General features: G+C 42.8%; 1 protein-coding gene and 1 long non-coding RNA gene across 2 annotated transcripts in view; one reads left to right on the forward strand and one right to left on the reverse strand.

Annotated features, from left to right (window-relative positions):
- Positions 1 to 27,718, forward strand: part of LOC147018600 (BAI1-associated protein 3-like) — a 315,606-nt gene that overhangs the window by 81,042 nt on the left and 206,846 nt on the right. Inside the window, 6 exon segments of the mRNA XM_085898430.1 lie at positions 1 to 51; positions 4,521 to 4,645; positions 8,702 to 8,786; positions 13,109 to 13,162; positions 22,580 to 22,671; positions 23,301 to 23,352. The exon segment at positions 1 to 51 is cut by the window's left edge and continues 58 nt beyond it. Of these exon segments, the coding sequence (XP_085754556.1) occupies positions 1 to 51; positions 4,521 to 4,645; positions 8,702 to 8,786; positions 13,109 to 13,162; positions 22,580 to 22,671; positions 23,301 to 23,352 (459 nt within the window).
- Positions 4,509 to 27,718, reverse strand: part of LOC147018601 (uncharacterized) — an 89,150-nt gene continuing 65,940 nt past the window's right edge. Inside the window, exons 2-3 of the long non-coding RNA XR_015062465.1 lie at positions 26,184 to 26,301; positions 4,509 to 4,640 (exon numbers count right to left, since the gene is read on the reverse strand). This is a non-coding gene — a long non-coding RNA (uncharacterized LOC147018601). The remainder of the gene's footprint in view (positions 4,641 to 26,183; positions 26,302 to 27,718) is intronic.

Genomic DNA, 27,718 nt, shown 5'->3' on the forward strand with positions numbered 1-27,718 from the left:
ATGCCCATCCTGTGTGAGCTGGAGAACAGTGATCCTCACCTCCTGCAGGAAGTGAGTATGAGATCTAAAAGATCAGTTGAGTGCTCTTTAAGCATTCTTGTGATGAGGATGACAACAAGTGGCTTGGCTTTGCCTTCCGAGTAGCAGTTAGGACAGGAACTTGTAATGTGACCAAGTTGCGGGTGAGAACTTGCCCACTCCTTATCTAAACAAGCGGCCTGTGCCATGCCGTCATTCTGGGAAGGCATGGCCCATGGAAATGGGGAGCCCCAGGCTGTTGGCATCTCCTTGCTGCTGTGGGCCCCATTGTTGGAAGCCAGAGAGGAGACCTAGGTTCAGTGTATGGGGCCCATGCTCATTGCCGGGGGGAGCCGCCCACATTCACACGTTTGGCTGCGCAGAGTGTCTGGGTTGCATGCAGGGGATTGTGAGGCACATTGGTCATTCATGGCTCAGCTCGTTTTACTCCTCTGACCCGAATAATATCTGACCTCTGCCACTGCAAGAGCTACGTTGGGATGCTCATGATGGCCAAGGAACTCCATGCCATGCGTTTCATATTCAGAAGGAGGGGGGCACAACTGTGTGTAGACAATGTTCTTTTTGTGGGTGGCATGTCAAGAAGCACAATTGTGTGCACTCTGAGGGAGGGGATGAGAGACCAAGGTGCCCTCAGCATTGTCTCAGGAGGCTGTCTTTTAGACCAGCGCAGTCGTCATCAGTGGTGGTAGCTAATCATAGTCACATTGATGCATTCGTGTTCATGACTCGACGGGCATGCAACAAGTGCTGAGCAGGGCATGACTGCTGGTGCCACGTGTGTGTGGTGTGCCACGGACCCCATGTAGCAGCCCTTCAGCGGCGGTGGGGGCCAGCGCTTTGGGAAGCTGTCGGTGATCCACCGCAACAGTCCCCAAGGAAGCATGGTTGGCCAGGTTACTGCCTGAAGGATGGGTCATCTCAGTGGAACCAGGGTTGTTACGGACGGGGTGACTTAAGGAGGCCCAGCATGGAACAAGATCTGGCCATTTGGAGGCTTACTGCTTTGTGTTCATTTTTGTGCTTTTGTTACCTCCGCCACCGAAGATGAATGAAGTTATGTTTTCACCCCTTTCTGTTTGTTAATTGCCGGAATCCTTCGGATTTCGGTAATTATGTTGTTCGGTTGTGTGTGTCATTCTGTGTCTGTCTGTCTGTTTGTTTGTGTGTTTGTTTACCCTGTAGCAGCCACCCCGTTTCAGAGATCATGACCAAACTGGGTATAGACATTGGCCATGGTCCAACTTAGACACTTGTTGTTTTTGGTGAATCTAAGTCAAAGGCCAAGGTCAAGGTCACCGCAAAACCGAAATTCTTATTTTCACAATAACCTTCCCTAAAATAGTCGTATCGACTTCAAACCAAATCCAAAATGTGCATCTTCCAATTCTGCATCCAACCATATGTCTCATTGGGGTGTCACACCAACACCCTTCTTCGTGGTCGGGGGTCGAATGTCCGGGGGGGGGGGTCGTGTCAAAAATTTAAAATTGCGATAAAAACGCCATTTCAAGTCCGATTGACTTCCAAGTTATGATCATGGCCAAACTAAGTGCTACAACTCATTAAACAGTAGCACTATCGACTTATAAGAACCACATTGATTTCCAGGTTTTTGTTTTTTCAGAGATCATGGAGATATGACAAAGTTATTCCGGCAATTCCTTGCTCAACGAGCAATTTCATTTGTTTGTTTGTGTGCAGGATATCTCAAAAAGTTGTGCACGGATCCGGATGAAATTTTGTGGACAGGTTCGGTGTGTGACAAGGATGAACTGATAAGATTTTGGTGAAGATCCAGATCCGGATTTGACTACTATAATTTTAAAACTGATTCTTCACAATTGAGAGATCGGGCCAAAAACGATATATAGCACGATATGTCAAAAAAGTTGTGGACGGATTCGGACGAAACTTGGGGAACAGGTTGGGTATGTGGCAAGGACAAATTGACTCGATCTTGGTGAAGATCCGAATCCGGATCTGGATACTAGATTTATTTAATTTTTAAAGTGATTCTTCACCGTTGATCAAGAGAGGGGACCAAAGTCGAAATCGTACTGTATAGCATGATATTTCAAAAAAGTATTTGGCCCGATATGTTCTCATGGTTCAGGCATTATGTGGCATTGGTGTGTGATCTACTGAGTGCCCTTTAGTTTTGATTGCTTTCCTTTAATTTTTAGCTCATCTGGAACATAGTTCCCCAGGCAGCTTTTGGAATGGCACATCATCTGTCCGTCCATCTGTCCGTGCAGAAATACTTGCACAAATACAAAAAAAAGAGTCCTAAAGGGGTCTACGGGGGTTGCCCCCCAAAATATATACTTGTTTTCTTCTCTGAAATTATACATATAATTAAATTTAGATGAAATTTGACCACAACCTTTATCACCTGTGATGTACCAAAATTTGTTCACACCATTAAAAAACAAATCCAGAGGTATTTACTTTCTTCTCTGTTACATTTTTTGTGGGTCATCCATGCCTACCAGTGGTTCCCTGGTTATCATATCCAGCCACTTCCGGTGAGCATCCAGGGGTATTGCCCCTATGTTTGTTTCTGCTTTCTGTAATTGCATGCAATTTAGCCTAATGGCTACTCAGTGTAATTTTCAGAGTGACTCTTCCCCAGTCTGGTGGGATGTGTGGTTTTGTGGAAAAAGAATGGTTTTTATCGTCGCATTTGAAGTGTTTTAAATGAAAGGAAAAGTGGTTTGAAACTCTGCAAGTGTTGGTTAACCTTCCTGGAGCATTCTTATTCAAGAATTGGGACACGTAGGCGATTCCAGGATACACACAATACAAGTAAGACATTCGAAAGCTGTGTTCAGGTTAGAATTTCTTTTAGAACACACAATGCGACAGCAAAAATCGAACTATTGCTCAGTTCCCCATAAACGTAATAATATAATTTCCTTAAGTCATATTTACCTTTAATGCCCAGAAACCATATATGTATCGCATCTGAAAAAAAAATTTTTTTTTGATTTACCTTCTGTTCCCTTTCTTTCTTTTCCACATGTCCCACTAATCCCCTTTCTAGAAAATAAGCATTTAGTGATAATTGATATGGAAATATATCACATTTAGTGCTTTCTGTGAGTAATGATATCTGTATGTAAGATAGCATCCAGGGTTATTTTTTTCGTCATGATAGCTCCCAGAAGTACCATGTAGGATTGCTGGAAATATTAGAACTGCAATTGATTATCAGAACTGTAATTGATTATTTCATTGTCAATGTAAAAAAATTATCAGGTGAGCACAAACTGTATTGTTTTGGTGATATTTGATAAAATATTTCTGCTATTACCCAACATGCTCAGTACTACGTGCAAAGATCGTCTTCACCAGAGAGCCGCCATTTTCGATGAACAGAACTTGGACATTTGAACCATTTTGAGTGTCCAGAAATAAAAATGGGAAATGATGCTCCAGGTGAAGCCATTATACATGTGGTGTCGTAAAAAGCTTGTCAAAATCAAATTATCTGCGGATGATGGTTGTTTTGCTGTACAATCAGGGCAAAAATAAAATAGAATAGATTATAGTTTATTGCTATATGCATGATGTCGTACAATATAATTTGACGGAGCTTGCGGATGTTCAAAACACAGTAAGAATAAGACAACATTTATTAGAAATATTCTTCAAAATTAATTAATAAAACGAATAGCAGTGGGATAAAATTACCTTTTAGAATACTGAGATTTCGTACTAATGGCTTCAAATCTCTTCCTCGATGGCAGTAGATGGAAAAGATCATGAGCGGGATGGAACGCATCACAAATGATTGCCTTGGCTCTTTTAACACAGCGGTTTTCATACAGACTATCGACCAAAGACAGGTCCACTCCAATAAGTCCCAATACCATTTTAACAACACGGCACAATTTTATGCTTGCAGATTCTGTGCTGCTACCAAACCAGACAGTGATGGAGAGTGTCAACACACCCTCGATCACTGCCCGGTAACATTTCACAAGAGCGGTAGTGCTGACATGAAAACTCTTAAGTTTCCTTATGAAGTACAACCACTGCTGGACCTCCTTAATGCCATTATGGATATTCACTTCCAAGGCTACATCATCCGAAATATGGATACCGAGGAATTTAAAGGAATCTACAATTTCAACCTCACCACCATCAATAAAAAGGCGGTTAATTTCCGACTTATTTTTTCCCAAAAATCAACAATAATTAATTTCATTATATTTTATTGACTGGTGATAATTTCTTTCTTTGCTGTTGTAAATCAGTCCTACAACAGTTGCATCATTCGCAAACTTTACAATGAGGCAATTTTTAAGAGAAGGCACACAATAAAGACCCCTTTTGTAGAAGCTCAATGGAAGACTTGATCTGATTATTCTATGGCATCTGTATCCCGGGTTTTCATTTTCCCTGGCTGTAAGGTTGAACTGTGTTGGTACATTACACTTTATGAACTATCTACTTTTCTCCTTTTCCTGTTTTAGGAAAAATTTGCATCCGAAGGCTTTTGTGCTTTTCGTGAGGGCTGTTTCCAAAGTTTCGTTCATCTTCGTTTGCGCTACCCAGCCAACGCAATTGCAACACCCAAAAGGTTGGAATCATTCCTAAGGTGAGAAGAGAAGGAGAGTCACATTTTGCATATGTTGACCCTTTGCCCCTGCTGTTGTGCAATTACATCAGCATCAATACATGTACATTCAAAAAAAAAACATGTTTGAGAAAGTTTTGTCTTATTGGTGCTATGAAATATCAAAACATTTTCTTTCATGGCCTGCATTGTCCTCAGCTGGTCAAACTGGTCAGAATGTTCAGCCTACCAAGATAGCATAACTCATTATACCTTCACAGGAAAGCCCTTTGTGATATTAGCAATCTTCATCATCCTGTTCTGTCATTCATTCCCTCCTTTATTCCTCATTACATTCTTCCTTTGCGCCTTGAATCATCCCTTTTATCCCAATGTTGCGTTTTTCTGGACGGCTTATGTGTTTACCAATCTGTCAAGGTAAAAAAATAAAACATTTAGACTTTGTTGTGCTGTGCCAAAGGCACTGCAGCGAATGCGTAAATGCGAGTCGAGCGGGTGGGTTTTGGAGCCCGTTTTCAGGACCTAAAATCCTTTGGCCTAGAGTTGTAGGTTCTCTCTGGTGAATTCTCATCCTTTTCAGCTGACTTCAACAGTTATTTTGGATCAGATTCCCAAACGACACACAAAATCTTGTGAGCCAGTTTTACTTGTATAATGGATGATGGTGTACTATTTTCTTGATGATGTGAATGTGTTGTTGTCCTATTCTGTTTGATGAACACTCTCTCCTCTCCAGCATTGCTCTATGGGATATAATCACAATCAATTTATTTACTTTTATCATATATACTTGAATCTGCATGAAGCATCACAGTTCTTAACATCTGATATGTAATGTAACTCCATATCATATCCATTCTGTGATAATGTTTCTCCTCCTTCACTTCTGTCCCTTCCTCATACACTATCATTTTTTCCCGGACTGCATCAGGAATATCATGTTTCCTAAGAAGTTGGTAGTCAAGAAATTCCTTTTGCAGATTATCCATTTATGCAGGTGTAAACTGAAGCAAGTCTGAGTACTTTGTGCAGAAAAATTCCACCAAGTCAAATGTAGTACATACATCCTTCCTTTCAAAGTTATTGCATGGTTGAGGACACTATCATCAAAGGGAAAGGTCCATTCGCTTTCACATAAAATGCTCTCACTCTTTTATAGAACTTCCTTTCATTGGCAACACAAATGTCTCTTTCATCAGCAATTGTTTTTTCAGTCTCTGCCTTTTTTATTTTACTGTTCCAACAGTGTGTTTGAAGTCATCTAAGTGGTTTGTAGTATTGTCAAAGTCCACCTTTGTCATAATCATCTACCTGTTTGATGGCATCCAATGAAACTAACATTCTAAGCAACTTTTTGAAGAAGGCTCGAATCGTGTTAGCTATCAGGTATATACTGGTATCCTCTTGCTGCAGAAGGAAGTTGCTGCGAGTGAAAGTAGGAAGCACTGACTCATCGAAAAGCAAAGTGTACTTCAGTCATCGGATCTTTAAATGCAGCAAGCAGCCTGTACTGAATCTTGCTTGTGATGCATGTTCAAATTTGAAATAGATTTGTAAAGAATTGTGGAGTTGAAGGATTCTATACACAGATTTTTTGAAGCTAAGCCATGAAACATTGACATACCTGACAACTTCATGGTAAACCCTGTCACAGAACACCTAATTATTGAAGAAGTTTTATGCTTTGGATTTTATCACACCAGGAGACTATTTAGAAACGAATCGCAATGGAAAATGTTTGTGATTTTCAACACTCGATCACACGAAAAATGTGGAAAAAAAAACTTTCCATTTGTTTCCAGAAGGCCGACAACCCCATGAGATTCGCTTGTGTGACCGCAAGAGCATGGGAGTGGACCTAATATCATGAGAATCAAACCTAAAATGCAAGAGTTGGCTTGTAAGGGCTTCTGGTCACAGATATAGCAGTCCTCCATTAAGCTACCGACAAAGGCCTTGAAGACTGTCAGCTCTGATTTTCCAAGGAAAGGCTTATATTAGATAAAGTGGACGATGCCGAGACTGCGGCTAGCTTTTGAGGTCAACTTTGCTGTCTGCTTGGCCCAGTAAAGGCCATGGCTAAAGGTGGAGCCTAAACTTATTTCAGTTAATGACCAAGGAAATGGATAGGAGAGTTTGTTTTATGATCATTTCGGAGTGACAGGATGAGATAATGAAATTTTCCAGGAATGAAGTACAGATTCCATTTATCACACCAGCATCCAATCAATTCCAAATCAGCAGACAGTGAGGCCAGCACAGTTGCAGTCTGCCAAGCAGTGAGATGGGGGTACTCTGAGATACAATGTGTTTTTACTGGACAAGGAAAAGAGGACCGTCCATAGCATTGGAGAGGTAATTTGTATAGATGAGGAAGACTGGGGCCAACACACTAAATTGAGAAACTCCAGAATATATTAGGAGAGGGGAGGAGAGGGTTCTATTGATCGCAAAATGTGGACGGCATCAGTGGAAGTCAGAAATCCAGGAATGAAGCCAGCCTTGTATGCCACGGGTACAGAGCTTGCAATCAATAACGTGATGCAAAGCAGGATGCCATACAGTCAAATGCCAAGATATGTCCAAGGAGATGGTTCTGACTTTATGATTGAAATTTAGGGCCTCCGACCGTGGCTGATTAAAATGATTGCAGTATGTTCAAAGTTGAGTGACTGAGATGGAATTCAAAATGATGGTGAGAGATCAGGCTGTTTGAAAGCAGTAAAGACTTGACATCAGCAGCAATGATAGATTCCATGACTTTGCTTATAATGGGAAGTAAGCTCATTGATCTGTAGTTGATCGATCCTCTTTTGCACCCTTCATGTAGACAGGAGTGATGCTTGCTGACTTCAAGGCAAATGCAAAGTAGCCAAATGAGAGGAGCAGACTGAATAGGGCAAACCAAGGGAATGCAGAACAACAGAGCAGGATTTGAGAACATGGGCACTGATGCCATCGGGTCCATTGTCAAATTGGGTCAAGGCTGGAGAGAACTTTCTGTACCTTCTCGGGTAATGTGGATACAACATCCAGTAGACAGTGGGTATGAATGGGTAAGATCGGGACAGAGCAGGTTTGGTTGGGTACATGAGTTTAGACATTCTGTCTTATCTCAGACAGTCCACAGGGATGCCATTTGAGGTGAGAGAGGGGATGGAAGGAGAACATATACCAGAGACAGACTTGACAAGGTTTGGAGGATCGAAACTGGTTGGAAAGTTTTTAGCTTTGAGATTTGCAAAATTGTTTTTCTTTCATGCCTCAAGATGGGCACACATTTGTTGTGAGCCTTATGAAATGAATTGAAATTGCCCTCAGTCGGGTTAGCTTCGATTGTTGATAAAGCAAGCTGCTTGACTGCACCTGCATATCCACCAGGTTCAGTGTATCAGGGTCGAGAGGATGGATAGGAGAGCTGTAAGTAGAAATGGATAAATCGGTGCATGAGAAAGTAGTGTTTTGTGAAGGTATTTCCAGGCAGAATCAATATCAGGTGCAATGGAGACAGGTTACCCAATCCTTTTGATAGAGGATGGATTGGAATCGCTGCCGGCTGGCCTGTGCGAACAGCCATATTCTCCATTGTTGAGGTTGCTCAATTTTTGTTCAATTGTCCATGCTTGTTCAGGTTTTAAAATTTTATTACAACCAAACCAAACCAAACAAGACTTTGTGGACACCCTGTATATAAAATGCATCAACTGTTTCCATGAATATTCAGTTTGCCCTCGGTAAATGGCAAACTTATTTTTCTCTGAGCTTGAATAAAAGCATTTGTTTTGTGATTTGGGGCATGAAAGCAATGGTCACAGCTGGGAAGTGTTGTGAATCACACAAAGCAGTAGCAACCAACCTTTGTAGTCTCGCACAAAGACAAGGCTTAGGTCTGACATTTCAACCACCTGAGTGGCCTCAGTCACTGGTCGGAGGCCACTCAGTGGTTGGAACATGATACCTGAGCCTTGCCTTTGTGCGAGACGTAAATGTTGGTTGCTGCTGTTTTTTGTGATTTGACACAGAGTTTAATGCATTCACTTTAAAATTTATATTACCTTGTTATTTTCACTCATGCAGATGTTTGGTTCAGGTGATGAAATCGAAGAGCATGAACATTTTCTTGCAAGAAGATATCAACACGTTTGTTGTTCGACCAATCCAGGTAAAAAAATAAAAAAACAAGCATTCTTAAAGTGAACAATACATAAACTTGAAAGATTCTCCGACATTTACAAAATTTTGGAGGCCATTTGACTGCGAATTGGGGAGGGGTCAAGTCAATCTTTGTACGATGATACCTTGTGGAGTCATTTTTTGGCTGTTAAAACTGTCTTTGGCAGAAAAGTCAACAAGGTAATGAGTGGTCCAATGCAAAATCTCACTTTGCTCCAAACTGGCAAGGAAGACTCCATTGTAATCTTCAGCAAAGTGCTGACAGAAAACCACTGAATATGGATCGACTTGTGTAATCATTTCTTTCTGGCTTGTTGCATGAACCATTCCCTTTGATTAACCATTACCATGAGTTTTGAAATGGTTTAATCTCGGTAGAAGGCACACTGTGGTTGTTCAAAATGGGGAAATGGAAAGCTCTTTTGTATTGGGAAAGGTGTCTGTTGATGCATCATTTCATTGCAAGTGTATCTGTCTAGATGGCAGAGTTTAATTCGTCCTGAAAGTGAAAATAATATAATGTTCATGTACCATTTTATAAGCATTTAAAACTCCATCAAATATTTCGTACTTTTTGACAAATTATAAAATAAGCAAGTGATTGTTTACTAAATTTATAAGAATTTCATAGCATTCTCTCTTTCAGGTAAAATGATGAAGAACTATATGTTTCCATCTGGCTTGGTGTTGGCTTCGTGGTTAGGGTGGCTGGCTTGGGATCCAAGGGTCCTGAGTTCGAGCCCTGTTTGCCACTGAATTAACATCAAGGGGTTGACTCAGCCTGTCATCCTTCTGAGATCGGCGAAATGAGTACCAGTGTACTGGTCCCGGTGTATGCCCCGGTTAGAATAGATGTACCATATCTCTGTGTGTCGTAAGAGGCGACCAGGGTTGGCATCAGGAAGGGCATCCGGCCATAAAACATTGCCTTAAGAAGGGAACCATGATTGCATGGAGCCCACAAAAAGCTGACCCCTGCTCAGCAGGGGAAAATGGCTGTAAAAAGGCTGTTTAAAATAAACAAAAAAAATGTTTCGCATCCTTTTCCAAACATTCACAATTACTCCATCATCAAAGTCCATTGCAAATTGTCAGCGAAACACGTAGTCTTAGAAATAACTTCAAATGAACTTGAGGACGGCACTCAGTGGAGCGCACGCTCATTCTGAAAAAAAAAACAACCCATCGTCAAATGAACACAGTACTTTTATGGCGCACTGCAATTATGGCCCATGTACCCATATCATTCGTGCTTCCTATTATGTCATGTGCATTGCCATTATCCATAGCTTTATTGATTGATTAATTATTTAGATATTCAACAACCACTTTTGTGCACATGAAGGTTAAATCGCATGAATAAAAATGAATATGAAAATAATTTCAAACTATATTCTCCATGGCTAGTCGATCATAAGTGTGAAGTTTTGCATTTATCTGCTAAGCGGTTCTGGAGAAGAACATTTTTTTTACGTTTTTATTTTCAATCCAATATGGCCACCAGACCATGGGACCAATGACGTCATAAATTTTATTCTTCACTCACATTGGGTTGTTACATCAGATGCATGAAGTTTCAGATTTTTTTCGGATAAGGATTTTGTTTCAACAAATTATGGCTGGAATACCTCTTCACCTTTGACATCATTTTTATCACCTTATATATTCCATGGGGAGGTGATGGCACATGCCAAGTTTCAATTTTTTTTCCTTGAGCAGTTTCAGAGATGTCCAAATTTTTTCCTTTAATGCAATATGACTGCCATACCTTGTAAGATATGACATCAGAGTTGTCAATACAATATTCTCCATGGAGAGTCACTCCGATGTTAAAAGTTTCGCATCGATCGGACAAGCGGTTGTAGAGAAAAAAAGTGAAAAAGATGTAGACACACGCAGACGGGCATTGCAAGCATCTTGCAACCCCTTCACAAGTGAGACTAATAGCATTACCAGTTAATAATGTTTACTTTAATACTAGTTAAAAGGTGGGTGGTTCTGTGTTTTTCACAGACTACCACTGAGATGGTTTTCCCATTAAATATTGATATTTATCATCCCAGCTGCAACTTAGAGTTCATATGAACTAGTTGGTGTTGTTTCGTACGCAGTCTGTGGCTGCTGGTTGCGTCATTTCTTGGAAGTGCGGCTGTGCTGCTGATGCAGTACTGTTAGTTGGTACTCATTTTGCCTACCTCAGAATGATGACAAGATGAGTCAACCCTCCTGGTGTTATTTCAACGGTTTGATAGGCTCAAGCTTAAATATCATATACATCCCTTATTGGTTATGACTCCTGCAGCAAGAACTGATGTGGCACAGGGGTCAATGGCCACTGTTCCAGTTAAGAAGTGCTAAAGCTCTATTGCACAGGGTCTTTCAAAAGTCCAGAATCAGAGGAATATTTCTTTTACGATTTTATCATTATAATTGCTCAAACTGCGAGCCATTGACATGCGTACACATATCAATTCTTAGGTTTCTTTGAATGTTTCTTAACATTGACACATCAACAGATGATGATGATGTTGACACATCAACGAAACTTGGTGGACAGGTGGGGTGTAGGACAAGGACGAATTTATTTAATTTTAGTGAAGATCTGGATCCGAATATGAGAATTTTTAATTGATTCTTCACCATTGAGAGATCGGCCAAAAACGATATATCGCACAACGTCTCAAAAGGTTATGGACGGATTTGGACGGCACTTGGTGAGTTGTGTCAATGACAAGAAAAGCTGATTCGATTTTTGGTTAGGCCGAAGTCACATTTGCTCTACGGCGAGGATACGGCGGCCGTACGCCCTCTGAATTGACAGAAACGTGCGGCGGCCGCAGAGTTTCTGCGGTGGCCTCAGGGTGGCCCTATGCCGTTTGGCTATATTTTACAGGCCGTAAGGTCGCCGTGGAATTATAACGTGGAGTTATAACTTTTTCATTTCCACATTCGCTGTAGCAATTCGACAAGCCGAAAAAAAAAAACCTGGTAAAAAATAAATAAATAACCCATTCGTTACCGTCCGTCTGGCCGCACGTTCGCCTTAGGGCCCCCTGCGGTCGCCTTGTGGGCACCTTGAGGCTACCTTGCGTCTGCCTTGAAAATTCTATGGCCGCCGCAGGGCCCCCTTAAGGTCACCGTGCGACATCAAATCAAAGGCCGTACGGCAACCCCACGTTTTCGGTCTCCACAATTTCTAAGACCTAAGGCCTAAGTCACATTTGCTCTACGGCGAGGATACGGCAGCCGTACGCCCTCTGAATTGACAGAAACGTGCGGTGGCCGCAGAGTTTCTGAGGTGGCCTCAGGGTGGCCCTATGCCGTTTGGCTATATTTTACAGGCCGTAAGGTCGCCGTGGAATTATAACTCGGAGTTATAACTTTTTTCATTTCTACGTTCGCCGTAGCAATTCGACAAGCCGAAAAAAAAAAAACTGGTAAAAAAACAATAAATTAACCCATTCGTTACCGTCCGTCTGGCCGCACGTTCGCCTTAGGGTCCCCCTGCGGTCGCCTTGCGGGCACCTTGCGTCTGCCTTGAAAATTCTATGGCCACCGCAGGAACGCCCTAAGGTCACCGTGCGACATCAAATCAAAGACCGTACGGCAACCCCACGTTTTCGGTCTCCACAATTTATAAATACGCCGTGCGGCTCCCCGAAAAATAAAAACATATGCGACTGCTACATTGTGTGACCGTGGAAATACTGCGGCCGCCGTATAATTGCTGGTGGCCGTGGATTTTGGAGACCCCACGGCCACCGTGGCAAATGTGACCTCGGCCTTAAGGTCAGGATGCAGATCCGACCTATCAGTGGGACACAAAATGTTCACTGTTCACCCTGGTCGAGGTATCCGCTCTACCGAGTGTAGTTGTAGTTCCTAATTTCTGTGTTAACTATGAATCTGAACATTAAGACTTTTTCATTCACTCAAAGCATTCATTTCATTTGTTTCATTTCTTAATTCAAATGTCATTTGTAATTCAAAGCAATCACAGTTAAATGCGAGAGGACACTAAAAGGCATCTCAGCTTTTTTAAATGCACAAAATCGACTTCCTTCTTTTAAGTGTACTGATTATTGAAAGAAAACTTGCAGCATTCTAAAAACAGTACAGTACTTATTAAAGTTCAATTCATAAATTATACACATGGTTCGATGTAAACAGGCTCAGCTTAAGTTCATACAACCTTTTGTAGAGTCCCAGGGAGAGAGATAAAGACGGAAGTGTATAATAAGGAGATTAAAGAAAAAGTAAGGGGCAGAGTGGGATAATTTTTGAAACTTAATTACTGTTCTTCTCTTGCAGGAAGGTAACATCATTTGGTTTAATGAAACGAACACAAAACTTAAAGAGAAAGAAGTGAGTATGCTTGTTTCACTTTTAAACATCTACACAAACTGAATCAGATGAAGTTTTTTCAATCGGCGAATTCATCTTTTTTTGTTTTTTCCAATCAGCTAATTCATCCATGTGGCTTATGGAAGAGCTCAAATACAGAAAGGATCAGGATGCAACAGTACAAAAGGAACAGCAGAGAGAGAGAGAGAGGGGGAAACCAACAGCAGGGCAAAGGGGCAAGACAGATGGAGACGGACAAACATGGGATGTGGGGAGAAATGAGGGGTAGGGGAGGACGCATGGGGTTAACAAGATGGGTATAGAATAAAACTTGCAGGGAGGAAAAACTGAAGAGTTGGAAGGAGGTGTGCTTGGGAGGTGAGGGGAGGGGGGAAGGGGGGATAATGGGGGTAATAAAGATAATGATTTTGGATGGGAGATGATCTGAGATTGTGGTGAACAGCTGTTTTGAAGACTTGGAGGAAAGAGTGAGAATGAAGAGAATGTGGAAGTTGGTTCCACAAGCAGGAAAAAGGAAGATTAAATGAGTGGAGGTGAGCAGTGATTCTGCATTTTGGGGGTCTCACCAGAAGGGGCTATGGTAGACAGTCTGCACCCTGCATAAACCTGGGAGGCGGGGAGAGGCAAGGGGGGGGGGTGACGACAAAGCACAGTAACAGCAGAGGGTGCAAGACCAGAAAAGAGGGAGTTGAAGACAGAGAGACCACTGACCTGTCTGTGATGGCAAATTGATAAGCCCATAGACTCAGCTTCATCGTGGGATATTGCAATGATCTTGAAGACCTTAGTTTCCATGGCATCAAGATGAGCAAGGTCTGAGGCAGGGGGGCAGCCCAGAGGGGAGAGCAGTTCTCTCTCAAGCTGCAGATGAAGGCCTTGTTGGTGGATAAGAGTTCGGGCGTGCCAACGAAGCACTTTGCATGATGGAGGATGCCTAGTCGGCGGATGGCTTTGTAGGCTAACTTTGAAATGTGGTTTGTCCAAGAAGGATCATAGCTGATCGTGAGACACAGGAGTTTGAGTGACTGAATGTATTGAAGAAGATTGTTAAGAAAGTGGATGGGGTGGGAGGAGGGTTGGGGAAGGTTTTGCCAGAAGGTCCTTTCATAGAGAGATCGTGAGAGTGTCAGATTTGTCAGGACATATTCCAAGTGTTTGACCACTTTGTGATTTTTATCAAGGTCGGAAGAAAAGGAAGAGGCTGCTGTCTGCCTATCTAAAAGATGAGAGATGTCATGACCCAGAGTGGAGTCACCAGCCAATATATAAAAAGGATTTCCCAGAGAGTCAGAGAGATCATCAGTGAAGATTATGAAAATGACGGGGCCCAGAACACTGCCTTGTGGCACTCCGACCTTGACCGAGAGAGGGGATGTAATAATTTCATTGAGAGCCACGTGTTGCCTATGGGAGTAGAGGACCTTGGATGGAATAGGCAGAGTTTTTGGAGAGCAAGGCGGGGTGCTAGACTGCATTGGATGCTGGAGATATTCCAGAGAGATAACTCTGATCTCGTTTTTGACATAGAGAGCCTCCATCTATTGTTGGGAGAGCAAAGGCAGAATGTCCAAGGTCGAGTGACCTGGTCTGATTCGTGTGAATGGTCATATTTTAAAATGTTTTATTGCCTGTTGAAATGACAATAAGGTGGTTGGAATTTTCTTTCCTTTTCACTGTATTGTAACCTGTATGCCAGGTCACGTGATCTGCGGAGTACTTCCGCCAAGACGTTACAGCAAGATGTCATCACTGTGGACAACAGAAAGACTTGTGTCACTGCCCTTTTTGTTGGACAACGAATATTGCCTGGGTATATTTCCCGATAAAAGAACAATGGAGAATGGATAATTTATTCCCCATTACAAGTGGCATCATGGACAGGATTTAAAGCAATAAAAGGACAGTGACAGGAAGTAAACCATGACAGAGGCCAGACATACCCAGAGAATAGAAGCCAAGCTACAAGAGCAAACCCAGATGGTGACAGCAGGCAGATCGGTGAGACAGTAGAAGGCCCAGATAAGTACAAAACGAACTGTTTGTGATCCCTCGGGAGCATAAAGTACCCATCCTCACAGGTTTTCCAGAGATACCTGGGCAAATCGTTGCGGAGGTATGAGTAGAGGCAGTGAATCGTGTCTTCAGAATGTGGCCTGTTCCTGTCCAGGATGAAGCAGAGGTCGTGCTGCACTACCTTGGTAGTCAGGCCAAGCAAACAGTAACGTTAATGACGGAACGTGACCAAGCGAACATCTTGAAAGTTAATGAGACTCTGCAGAGGGTGGGCACAGTAACCGTGGGAGGCCTGCTGAAAGACTTTTGTGAGAGAATCCAGCAATTTAAGAAAAAGATCCGTGCCTATGGTTACGACTTACAAGAGAGAACGCAATGCAACGCAACGCAACACAACGCAACATTATGTGCGGAGAGATGAATGAGTTCAAAATACATAATTGGTCCCAAAACAATTTTTTGCTGGTGTGAGGGATTCACCTGTCCGAAGAGAGGCCCTTGCCAACTTTATTCAGTGAAATTGGACATGTTTTGTGTTTATACTTGTATATATCAGACATAAACTATAAAGGATATCAAAATGCAAAGCCCGTTCACGTCCACTTTTGTACTCCAACTAAACTTGACAAAAACAACAGTTAGAAAAATCTGTACATTTTATTAATCTGTGTGCTCCATCGTCTCATCATCAAGGTTTGTTGAAGATTTGATGACAAAAGCTGAATTGATAAAAATGTTACGTATACTAGTGTGTGTGTGTATGTGTGTGTGTGTGTGTGTGTGTGTGTGTGTGTGTGTGTGTGTGTGTGTGTGTGTGTGTGTGTGTGTGTGTGTGTGTGTGTGTGTGTGTGTGTGTGTGTGTGTGTGTGTGTGTGTGTGTGCCCTCCATAACTCCAAAATTATGAAATCTCGCAGCCTGAAACTTTGCATGTATCTGAAGAAAGTCCAAGGAAGTGCATGACTGAAAATTGGGTGTTTGGGTTAATTAAAACACCCCTTTTGAAGATAACAAATGACCTTATTTAATTATATCCTTTACCAGGTGCATCCTCGTCACCGTTCTCTATGGGGTCTTCAGGGGTATCCGAGATAATCTCTCTGGGGTCTGAAGCCGCCATGTTTTTGGCCTTCTCAACCATGCCTTGACTTGGACCAGGCCGCAACGATTTATTAGCAATAGTTGTTTGTTTTTTTCACTTTCCTCACTCATATTATCGAATGCCTGTTCATCATAGCTATGAATCACTGTATTCCTCACTTTTTTAACTGCTATAATTATCACATCAGGAGCTTGGAGCGATTTCATCCATTATGTGATGCAATTTTCAATGATCTACTCTCATGGACTGATTAAAATATATCATAAAAGTATTATTTCGGCTTTGAGGATCAGATATCGTCCGGACTAAAGTGGTGAAATCTGGAATGAAATCTGATAATTTAAAGAAATAACGAGTCTTATAACCAAGTCTATATACCTAATTACTTTAAGCAAGCAAGTCTTTGGTCCCTCCTTCGTCATATAGACACAAGAAAATGTGAAATTTCCCCAGCATTAAACTTATCTTTTTCTACTGTTTGGTGAATTATATTGAGAAAAGAAAAGATTTGGAATGTGCCAAAATTAACCAGCTTCATTGAGCTATATGATTAAATGCATTCACTGCTTGACGTTGTGCCTTGTCCCCCAGTGGGACTGCCGATCCATAGTATCTGCCAGATCTGTGTCTATATTTTCAGAGGTTTTGCGAGGTGCTCTACAGGGAGTCAAAGCAAATCTGGTGAAAAACGGACGTTTTAATAAAAGGATTGTAATGTTTGTGCGGACCGCGAACTGATGTACCACCTGACGCAGGCACAGAGGAGCAGACAATGTGGTGGATTATCTGCAATGTTTAATTCACGGGAGATTAAACTTGGTGATGTCTCAAGGGTTATTCTACAATAAACAGCAACTCTTTTGTGGATAAAGTCATTATTTGAATAAATTCATTTACTTCATTTAACTGCTGCAAGTGTAGTGAAGACCGGCATTGAAGTTAAAGGGATCCAATTTGGTATGCAGCCACAGCCTGGCCAGCCGATCCTGATCAACTATTTAGCTGGAGTGCTTGCTTGAGTGCTTAAACCACTTGCCGAGCAAATCATTCACTCACTGCGGATGATTTTTCCGTGCCACGTCATTCAGAGTGAGTGGATCATGCTCCATCATCCTGGGCGAGTGCTTCATGCTCCATCATCCTGGGTGAGTGCTTCGTGCTCCATCATCCTGGGCGAGTGCTTCGTGCTCCATCACCCTGACCAAGTGGGTCATGCTCCGTCATCATGAGAGAGTATTTCGTGCTCAGTCATCCTGACCGAGTGTTTTATGCTCCGTCATCTTGACCGAGTGGTTCGTGCTCAATCATCCTGAGAGAGTGGTCCGTGCTCCATCATCCTGAGCGAGTGGTGCGTGCTCCATCATCCTGAGCGAGTGGTTCATGCTCTGTCATCCTGAGTGAGTGGTTCATGCTCCGTCGTCCTGAGCAAGTGGTTCATGCTCCATCATCCTGAGGGAGTGGTTCGTGCTCCGTCATTCTGACCAAGTGCTTCATGATCCGTCATCCTGAGAGAGTGATTCATGTTCCTTCATCGTGGGTGAGTTCTTCATGCTCTGTCATCCTGATATGAGTGAGTGGTTCATGCTCCGTCATCCTGGGCGATTGCTTCTTGCTCCATCATCCTGGGTGAGTGCTTCATGCTCCGTAATCCTGGATGAGTGCTTCATGCTGCTTCATACTCCATCCTTGGTGAGTGCTTCGTGCTCCGTCATCCTGGGTGAGTGCTTCGTGTTCCTTCAGTCCTGGGCGAGTGCTTCGTGCTCCTTCATCCTGAGCGAGTGCTTCGTGCTCCATCATCCTGGGAGAGTGCTTCGTGCTCCATCATCCTGGGCGATTGCTTCGTGCTCCGTCATTCTGGGCGAGCGCTTCATGCTCCGTCATCCTGGGCGCGTGTTTGTGTTCCTTCAGTCCGGGGCGAGTGCTTCGTGCTCCTTCATCCTGGGTGAGTGCTTCATGCTCCGTCATCCTGGATGAGTGCTTCGTGCTCCATCATCCTAGGTGAGTGCTTCGTGCTTCATCATCCTGGGCAAGTGCTTCATGTTCCGTCATTCTGAGTGAGTGGTTCGTGCTCCATCATCATGAGCAATTGCTCCATGCTCCTTCATCCTGGGCGAGCGCTTCATGCTCCGTCATCCTGGGCGAGTGTTTGTGTTCCTTCAGTCCGGGGTGAGTGCTTCGTGCTCCTTCATCCTGGGTGAGTGCTTCGTGCTCCATCATCCCAGGTGAGTGCTTCGTGCTCCATCATCCTGGGCAAGTGCTTCATTTTCCATCATCTTGAGTGGTGCTTCATGCTTTGTCATCCTGGGCGAGTACTTCATGCTCCGTCATCCTGGGCGAGTGCTTCGTGCTCCGTCATCCTGGGCGAGTGTTTCGTGCTCCATCATCCTCAATGAGTGCTTCGTGCTCCTTCATCCTGAGCTAGTGCTTTGTGCTCCGTCACCCTAAGTGAGTTGTTCTGAAATAACACTCGATTTCTGTGCCATTTGCCATATTAATGTTTTCTAAATTACAGAGCGAATTTTTTTTTCCCCATCGGTTACACGCAGCTGTTTATAAAGATTAATATTTGTGAACATATCCCTGAAACTTCAATTTAAATGCAACGTTGTTTTTGGGTGAAAGCCACTCAAGGTTTCTGGGTTGTATACAATGTGTGGTTGGTAATCACACTGACTTCAACCTGCCCATTTCCAGAAAAATTGCCAATGTTGGGTGTGTGTGTGTGCGTGTGTGTGTGTGTGTGTGTGTTGTTCATGAAGCATAACATATTCTCCCTGCTAACTCCCCTACCCCCACCCCTCTCTCCCTTTGTCCCATCCTTGCTCCACCCCACCCCCCCCGCCCCCCGATACAGTGCAGCACCCTTCTCCCACACATACCTCTAGACCTCTCATTCTCCCCTCATCTCTTCCCCCTCTCTTTCCCTCTCTTTCCCTCTCTTTCCCTCTCTTTCCCTCTCTTTCCCCTCTCTTTCCCCTCTCTTTCCCCTCTCTTTCCCCTCTCTTTCCCCTCTCTTTCTCCTCTCTTTCTCCTGTCTTTCTCCTCTCTTTCCCCTCTCTTTCCCCTCTCTTTCCCCTCTCTTTCCCCTCTCTTTCCCCTCTCTTCCCCCTCTCTTCCCCCTCTCTTTCCCCTCTCTTCCCCCTCTCTTCCCCCTCTCTTCCCCCTCTCTTCCCCCTCTCTTCCCCCTCTCTTTCCCCCTCTCTTTCCCCCTCTCTTCCTCCTCTCTTCCTCCTCTCTTCTCTCTCTCTCTCTCTGTGTGTCTCTGTCTGTCTGTGGACATATCCAGATGGTGGTTATGACTGGATGGGATTTATCTCCAGACATGTCCGGATGGGACTTTGTCTCTGGACTTGTCTGGGCGGTGTTTATATCTGGAAGGGAGTTTGTCTCTGGACGTGTCCGAGTGGTGTTTGTCTCTGGATGTGTCCAGATGGTGTTTGTCTCTGGACGTGTCCAGGCGGTGTTTGTCTCTGGACGCAACAGGGAGGTGTTTGTCTCTGGACAGCTTGGCTCCAGATGCGTCTGGACGGGAGTTTGTCTCCAGATGTGTCCCGGCGGCATTTGTCCCGGAATGTGTCCAGGTGTTGTTTATGTTCGGACCTGCCCGCGCGGTGTTTGTCTCCAGGCGGTGTTTGTCTCTGAACGCATCCAGGCAGTATTTGTCTCTGGAGGCATCCGGGCGGTACTTATGCCCCCCATGCTGTAAATACATATTTGTATATATATATATATATATATATATTGTTACGAATTTGGAATTCAATCGCACACGACATACAGGTTCCCTTAGTCAGCTATGTCGATAAGTGCATGTTCCCTAGATAGCTCACCTTTCATTGTTTAAATGTTCAGAGATCGATTAGATGCGCTGCGGATCGATTTAATAGTTAGGGAAAGAAACAATGGAGACGTCCCTCCCCCTCTTCTGCAAAGAGGAAGAAGAACCCTGCGGTGACGTCAACAACTCCCCCCCACCCGTGGTTGAGCGGGGGGTGGATCACGAGGGCATGAGTCACGACGGGTGCGGGGGAGGGGGTGCAAAGGATAGAGAGGACATCTTTTCTTTGTTCAAAAAGAGTTCGTGGGAGTCCCGTGGTAGGGGGAGTTCGTAAAGAGTCCCGTGGGAGTCCTGTGGTAGGGCTGAGTTCGTGGACTGAGTTCGTGGACTGAGTTCGTGGGAGTCCCGTGGCAGAGTTCGTGTGCTGAGTCCCGTGGGAGGAGTAAGCTTTTTGCTTCGGCAGTTAGGGGAGTTGGGAGGAAGCCAGAAGCCAAGGAGCTGCGTGGAAGTCCGGACGTCGCGAAGGAGACGCGAGCTGGAGGCGCAGCCTTGCCTGCTGTGTTGCGCAAACCGCGCGTTCATGTGGAGAGAGCCGGAGAGAGCTCGCCTGCCACACGTAAGGCCCGAGCTCGACCGCGGCTACGCAAGCTGCCGTGGGGAAGGAGCATCGCGGGTCGCCCAAGCGCGTTTGTGTGGAGAGAGCCGGAGAGAGCTCGCCTGCCACACGGAAGGCCCGAGCTCGACCGCGGCTACGCTAGCTGCTGTGGGGAGGGGACGTCGCGGGTCGCCCAAGCCAGACATCACGAGGGTGCAGGTAACCTGCAACGGTCTCGTGGGACTCGTTCGGTCTGCCAAGTCCCACGCCATAAAGACCCAAGAGGTCCAGTCTGACCCCATTGCCTTTGATGGGGTCTTTTTCCTGCTTTTCTTTCGCATGAATGTTGTGGCGCCGAGTCCTGTAAGTAAAACTGTGTAAGTGACTGTACATTAATAATTGCTTATAGACGGTTGTAGTTCTTTTGTCGTGCTTTTGTTGCTTGTATAATTGCATACGTGTTTTGCCTTATTTAATTGCATACATGTTTCATTATAATAAATGTCCTTGTGTAAATGTAGACCTGCTCGGTTTACAAGGACCCGTCGCTCGGAGTTATCCGGGCGGCGATCTATATTCTGGGCGATCGGTCGGGCCGATTCGACTTGCGGCTCCGTTCAGAGCGGTCGGTTTGCGGCCGACCCCTGGCCTGTAACTATATATATATATATATATATATATATATATATATATATATATATATATATATATATATATATATATATATATATATAACCCCCATGCTCTTCCAGCCAAATAAAGCTACATAGAATAAGCACTTTCGTTTTCCAAACGTTAACTGGGTACCTCTACAGCTACAGACATTCACAAGTAGCACGTACATGAAATACCAATGCTTGTCGTAGCATGGAAGAAGATGCAGGAAAGGGTAAAACGACTCAAAAATCTTTTTTTTTTTTTTGGTATTCATAGTCGAGGCGGGAGTAACAATTAGTACACTGAACGGATCAGAACGTAACAGACAAAACCAGGATGGAAAACACTCATGCATGGACAAGAAACCTCCAAGGAGAAAATAATACAATGTAAAATTAGGAGGGAGTATTTTTTTTCTCTACTTCGACTTATTATGGTGGCATGATGCACCACGAGGCCAACACCAGGCTTCAGGAGGGATTTGGGTGAGGTTAACGAGGATAGAAAAGATCATGGTTGTTGGATTGGGGACAATGTGAGATGGCGGTGAACAGCTGTCTTGAAGACATGAAGGGTAGAATCATGAGATTGAAGATGATGTGGAAGTTGATTCCACAGGTTGGAAAAACCCTGCAGCAATCGTGTGAACCCTGCAGAAACCTGGGGCGGGGGGTGGGGGTGGGGCCAAAGCATGGAAACAGCAGAGGGTGCAAGATTAGAGAGGAAGGAGGGGGGGGTGGGGGCAAAGCATGGAAACAGCAGAGGGGGCAAGATTAGAGAGGAAGAGATCGAAGACGGAGACCACTGGCCTGTCTACAATGGTGAAGTGATAATCCTCTACACGAAGCCTCAGCATGGGAGATTCCAATGATCTTGAAGACCTTGGTTTCCACAGCGTTAAAATGAGCAAGATGTGAGGGAGGAGAGCCAGCCCGCCCAGAGTCTTCTTATGAGCAGAGTCGGTTTTAGCGCCATTAGAGATATATATATATATATATATATATATATATATATATATATATATATATATATATATATATATATATATATATATATATATATATATATACATACATATATATATATATATATATATATATATATATATATATATATATATATATATATATATATATATATTCTCTGGAATAATTCCCAGGCTGAGTTAACTTCTGTTCACAGTTTACATAAAATATTCCACTGAAATGTCACCTGTTGTGCTTTCATGATTTTTACTTTTTCATTGTTAATCAATTTTGTTTTATTTTCGACAGGGTCAAGGTTTTCGTTCATTGCTGACACTCATTGAAGCAGTGACAGATGATTTGAAGAACTGCTTGAACTATTACAGACCACTCTTCAAGAGGTGACAAATGGTGTGCGTGTGCGTGCGTGTGAGCGCGCGCAATGCACATGCGCGCCTCAGCGTTTCTCTCTGGTCTTACAGAGGCACCAAATCTTGTGTTGGCTTTAAACCTCACCTTTATAAAAGGAAAGGATAAACTGACGTGTTCACATCTTGGCACAGTTGCGAGCTATTGCCGGCACCATGGCCAAATTCCAAATTCCTGTCCTAACCTCCAGAGGGCATTGCATCGGTGGTGCAGTAGCACCCTCAGCCAATGATGCTACCTCACAGCCTCGTGCTGCATACAAAGGAAGAAGAAGAAGATTGACACCATGGATTGGTATGTTTTTCATTTTTGCATGGTCTCATGTCCTATCAATTACTGATTTGATGGTGGATACAAGAGGTACTTGCTTTCTGTTTTCTCACTACCCCTTTGTTCCATTGCATTATTTTGGCCCCAACCTCCAGGTTCTCTTGAATCAATTTTTTGTAGATCCTGGTGCTAAATATCTCAATTGGCAATGCCTTTCTTTCTTTTTTATATTTTAGCACTATGTCCAGTCGGAATGCCTTGTTTTCTTTTTTTTTTTGGTCTTTTTTTTTTCTTTTTGTTCGATAATGATGAAATTTTCTTTTGTTTGCAGGTTTCTTGATGTGGATATATTCACCACTTCATTCTCCCAGTTTGAGACTCTTGTAAGTATAAACATTTTATGACACCTTAATATTCGTTTCAACAGCTTGCATTACAGTTGTGGGTAAATATCTATAATAATACGTGTGTGTGTGTGTGTGTGTGTGTGTGTGTGTGTGTGTGTGTGTGTGTGCGCGTGTGTGCGCGTGCGTGCGTGCGTGCGTGCGTGCCCACCATAACTCCAAAACCATGAAACCTAGCAGCTTGAAACTTTGCATGCATATGTGGAAGAAAAAGTAATTATATTCATGTACTCTCAATTATAATTGTTGCTGGTGCTTTATAAATTTAATTTTATGCTATAAGTCGAATTGGCTGTCAGTTATGTTTCCCTTTACCCAAGAGTCTTTTGACATAAATGTTGATAAAAGAAATGTCTTGCTATGGAACAAAGTGACCTGGTTGATAACACTGCAACTTTTGCCATGATCATGTCATTCTCTTTCACCTTGTGGACATGTATTGCAGTTGGAGTTCTTTTGCCTCATGCTTATCAGCCCCCCCCCCCCATTCCCACAAAAGCATATAAATGCCAGGAAATGTAATCTTAGCTTAGTGCAAATCATTGTGGATGTTTACCATCTCAGTGCTTTGGACTCCGTGGTACCATGTTAAGAATAAAAGTTCTCTGATCAAATGTACTCTCGTTGTGGACAGTGAATTAATTGTGTCTTTAATTTGAGTAACAGGATTTATACCGAGTCAGTTAACAACAAAATTCCACAACATACGAAGAGATCTCCAAGGGAGTGTATGAGTGAAAATTAGGTTTTTGAGTTAATTGAAACACCCCTTTTGAAGATAATTAATGGCCTTATTTAATTATTCTTTATCAAGGTATCATCCTTGGTCAGCCCTGTATCAGCGAGCTGCTGGGATCGAAAATCGCCATTTTGTTCAGCTGATTCAAACAAGTCTTAATTTGGAAACACAATCTGTTCTCACAGAGCAATTGAAGTATAGAATCAAAATATTATGTCTGATTGTAAAATTGGATCTGATGGATGAAATGAGTGACAAATTCTGGAGTGAAATCTGAAAATTTTAACAAATGAGCATTTTTTTTTTATATAACTTAAGCATTTATTTCAGTAAAGCATTGAGCTTAATTGTTTCTACTGTCCAGACGATTATATTTAGGGAAGAAAAGATGAAAGAATGAGCAGAAAGTGGAACTTCATTTGGCACAATGCTGTGCTCTTTAACCTGCTTTTGCAATCCATAACAATCGAGTCGATAGGGGGTCCTTTTTTTCCGGCAATTACGTCTGCAGTTTTTCTTTTTACCATTTTGTGCGATCTGCTTTCATGAGAACATATTATTATAAATACACTAATAGTTTCTGCAATGTATTAATAGTCAGCAGTGGCTGAAAACGAAGAGGTATGTGGACAGCACACACGGAGGTCAGACGTGGTGGGGCTTGTGCTTGCTTTGCATACGAGCAGGTTGGAGTAATGCGAATGGGTTGGGCCATGCATGCTGGCAGGCCTTTGCCAGGTAGATAGGATGGATTCTTATTTTTAAATGCTCCCGCCTGGTTTTGCATAGAACACGGCGGAAGGACGACAAGCTGAGTAAACCGAACTGCTGTTATTTCAACGGCACGACAGGGGCTCAAACTCATCACCCTAAGATATTAAGCCATGCACCTTTACTGTTAATCCAACACCAGGCTTAAGCAATGAATAACAAGCATGCAAACGCAAATTATATTTAGGTGAATCATATCACTCCATCTGGTGGGAGATAGTATTTTAAGTCTTAATAAAATACCAGACTCTGCATGATAATCATAAAAGTGAGGGAATTAACGGAATGTTTCTTTCCCATTTATGCTAATTCAGCTTCACCTTTGCTGAAAGTTGTGGTCCAGCACCTTTCCCATTAACTACTATTTTTGGGTGTAAGTCTCAAAATGAAGCATCACTGCTTGAACTGGAAGGGTACTCGGTAGAGCGCATACTTCCACCCCGCAATGCTTGATCCACGAGAACATATCAGGCCCAATACATTTTTGAAATATCTTGCTCTATATCATTTTTGGCCCAATCTCTCAATGGTGAAGAATCACCTTCAAAATAAAATAATTCTTGTATCCAGATCTGGATACGGATCTTCACCAAAATCGAATCAATTCTTCCTTGTCTTACACCCAGCAAGTCCACCAGGTTTCATCCGAATCTGTCTACATCTTTTTGAGAGATCATGCTATTTATCATTTTGGCCCGATCTCGCAATGGTGAAGAATCGCTTAAATAATTATAGTGGTTGGATCCGCATCCAAATCTTCATGAAAATCGAATCAGTTCGTCCTTGCCACACACGCAACCTTCCCACAAAATTTCTTCCAGAACTGTCCACAACTTTTTGAGATATCCTGCACACAAACAAACAAGAAGAAGATGTTGTGCGGAGCACGATGCTTGCAAAATCCAGAAAACAAATTTGACCTCAAAAAAAAAAAAATGGTGGTTGATTTCAATGACCAAAATATGCAACTCCTCTTCAAATTTCAAGTGAATCGGATGAAAATTGTCACTTTAAGAAATTTTGGCCAATGTTGACCTTTTGGCTGATGTGGACCTCCAAAATAATTGGCTTGTTGAATTTAGTGACCTGAAATATATAACCTCTTCAAATTTCAAGTCAATCGAATGAAAATTGAGGATTTTAGAAATACCACCTTAGTTGTTGACCTTGGGCCTATGTTGACCTTTTAGTCGATGTTGATCTTAAAAATAATTAGTTGATTGAATTCAGTGACCTGAAATATAAATCCTCTTCCAATTTCAAGTCAATCTGATGAAATTGAGGATTTTAGAAAACTCACCTATGTTGTTGGCGTTTGGCCTATGTTGACCTTTTGATCTCAAAAACAATATGCTTCTTCCTTATGACAAACTCCACCATGTGGGGAAGTTTGATGAAGATCGGTTTGAAATTGTGACCTGTAAGGTGACAAACAGACAGAATAACAAAATCGACTGACCAATATACATGAAAAATCTTCGATTTTACAAGTAACAAACAAACAAGCAGTCATAGACTGGTACTTACGAAATTGTCAACTTGACCTCTGACCTTGTCTAATAAAAGCTGTCTCTAGAGAAGGTAGCGACGCAAACCAGAAGTTTCTACGATGATTCTGTACCAAACCATCAAAAATCGTAACGTCGACTGAAGCAAAAATCTCCATTTCTCCACGCCATTATTTACTATTATTTTATCAAAGTCACAAAACCGTAATATTCGGCCATCCACCAACAATCTTCACATAATCCGACGGCTTAGCGAGTCAAGCATGCGACGATAACCTTTATTGGGATAAAAAATGACTTTAAACACCATCCTTATCGAAAACACCATCAGGGCGCACACGCAAAACCTTTACGTGACTCAACGACGCGTCTGCTCGAGCAAGCTGCACCACGTGACGAGCCGTGACGCGGCGAGTGAAATATTTTTTATACAATCTTAAATCGTCTCCAAAACATCCGATTTTTACCAGAATTTCGACAACTGAGTGTTAAGCATCCTAAACGATCGAAAAAAACCAAAGACAAAATTAAAATTGAAGTTAGAACGAACTCTTAATGTCGACCGAAGCAAAAATACTCCATTTCTCCACTTGAATTTACGGAATTATGTTTGACCTCACTGTGACCTTGACCTTTGACCAATTTTGACCAAAATCTAATCAGCACGAGCCATCACCCTCCTGAACCACGTGGTGTAATTTGACATTGGTAGCTTCTTCCGTTCTCGAGTTATCGTGCCTACAAACAAACACACAAACACACACACAAACAAACAAACAAGCAGTCATAGACTGGTACTTACGAAATCGTCAACTTGACCTCTGACCCTGTCTAATAAAAGCTGTCTCTAGAGAAGGTAGCGACGCAAACCAGAAGTTTCTACGATGATTCTGTACAAAACCATCAAAAATCGAATGTTTGACCTCACTGTGACCTTGACCTTTGACCGATTTTGACCAAAATCTAATCATCGCCAGCCATCACCCTCCTGAATCACGTGGTGTAATTTGACATTGGTAGCTTCTTCCGTTCTCGAGTTATAATTTTTTTTTGATGTTTGACCTCACTGTGACCTTGACCTTTGACGGATTTTGACCAAAATCTAATCAGCGCTAGCCACCACCCTCCTGAATCACGTGGTGTAATTTGACACTGGAAGCTTCTTCCGTTCTCGAGTTATCTGTACCAAACCATCAAAAATCGAATGTTTGACCTCACTGTGACCTTGACCTTTGACCGATTTTGACCAAAATCTAATCAGCGCCAGCCATCACCCTCCTGAATCAATTGGTATAATTTGACATTGGTAGCTTCTGCCGTTGTCGAG

Source organism: Eptatretus burgeri, chromosome 10, assembly GCF_056783735.1.
Source record: "Eptatretus burgeri isolate ZD-2024b chromosome 10, Ebu_testis_v1, whole genome shotgun sequence".
In the NCBI taxonomy this organism is placed as follows: domain Eukaryota; kingdom Metazoa; phylum Chordata; class Myxini; order Myxiniformes; family Myxinidae; genus Eptatretus; species Eptatretus burgeri.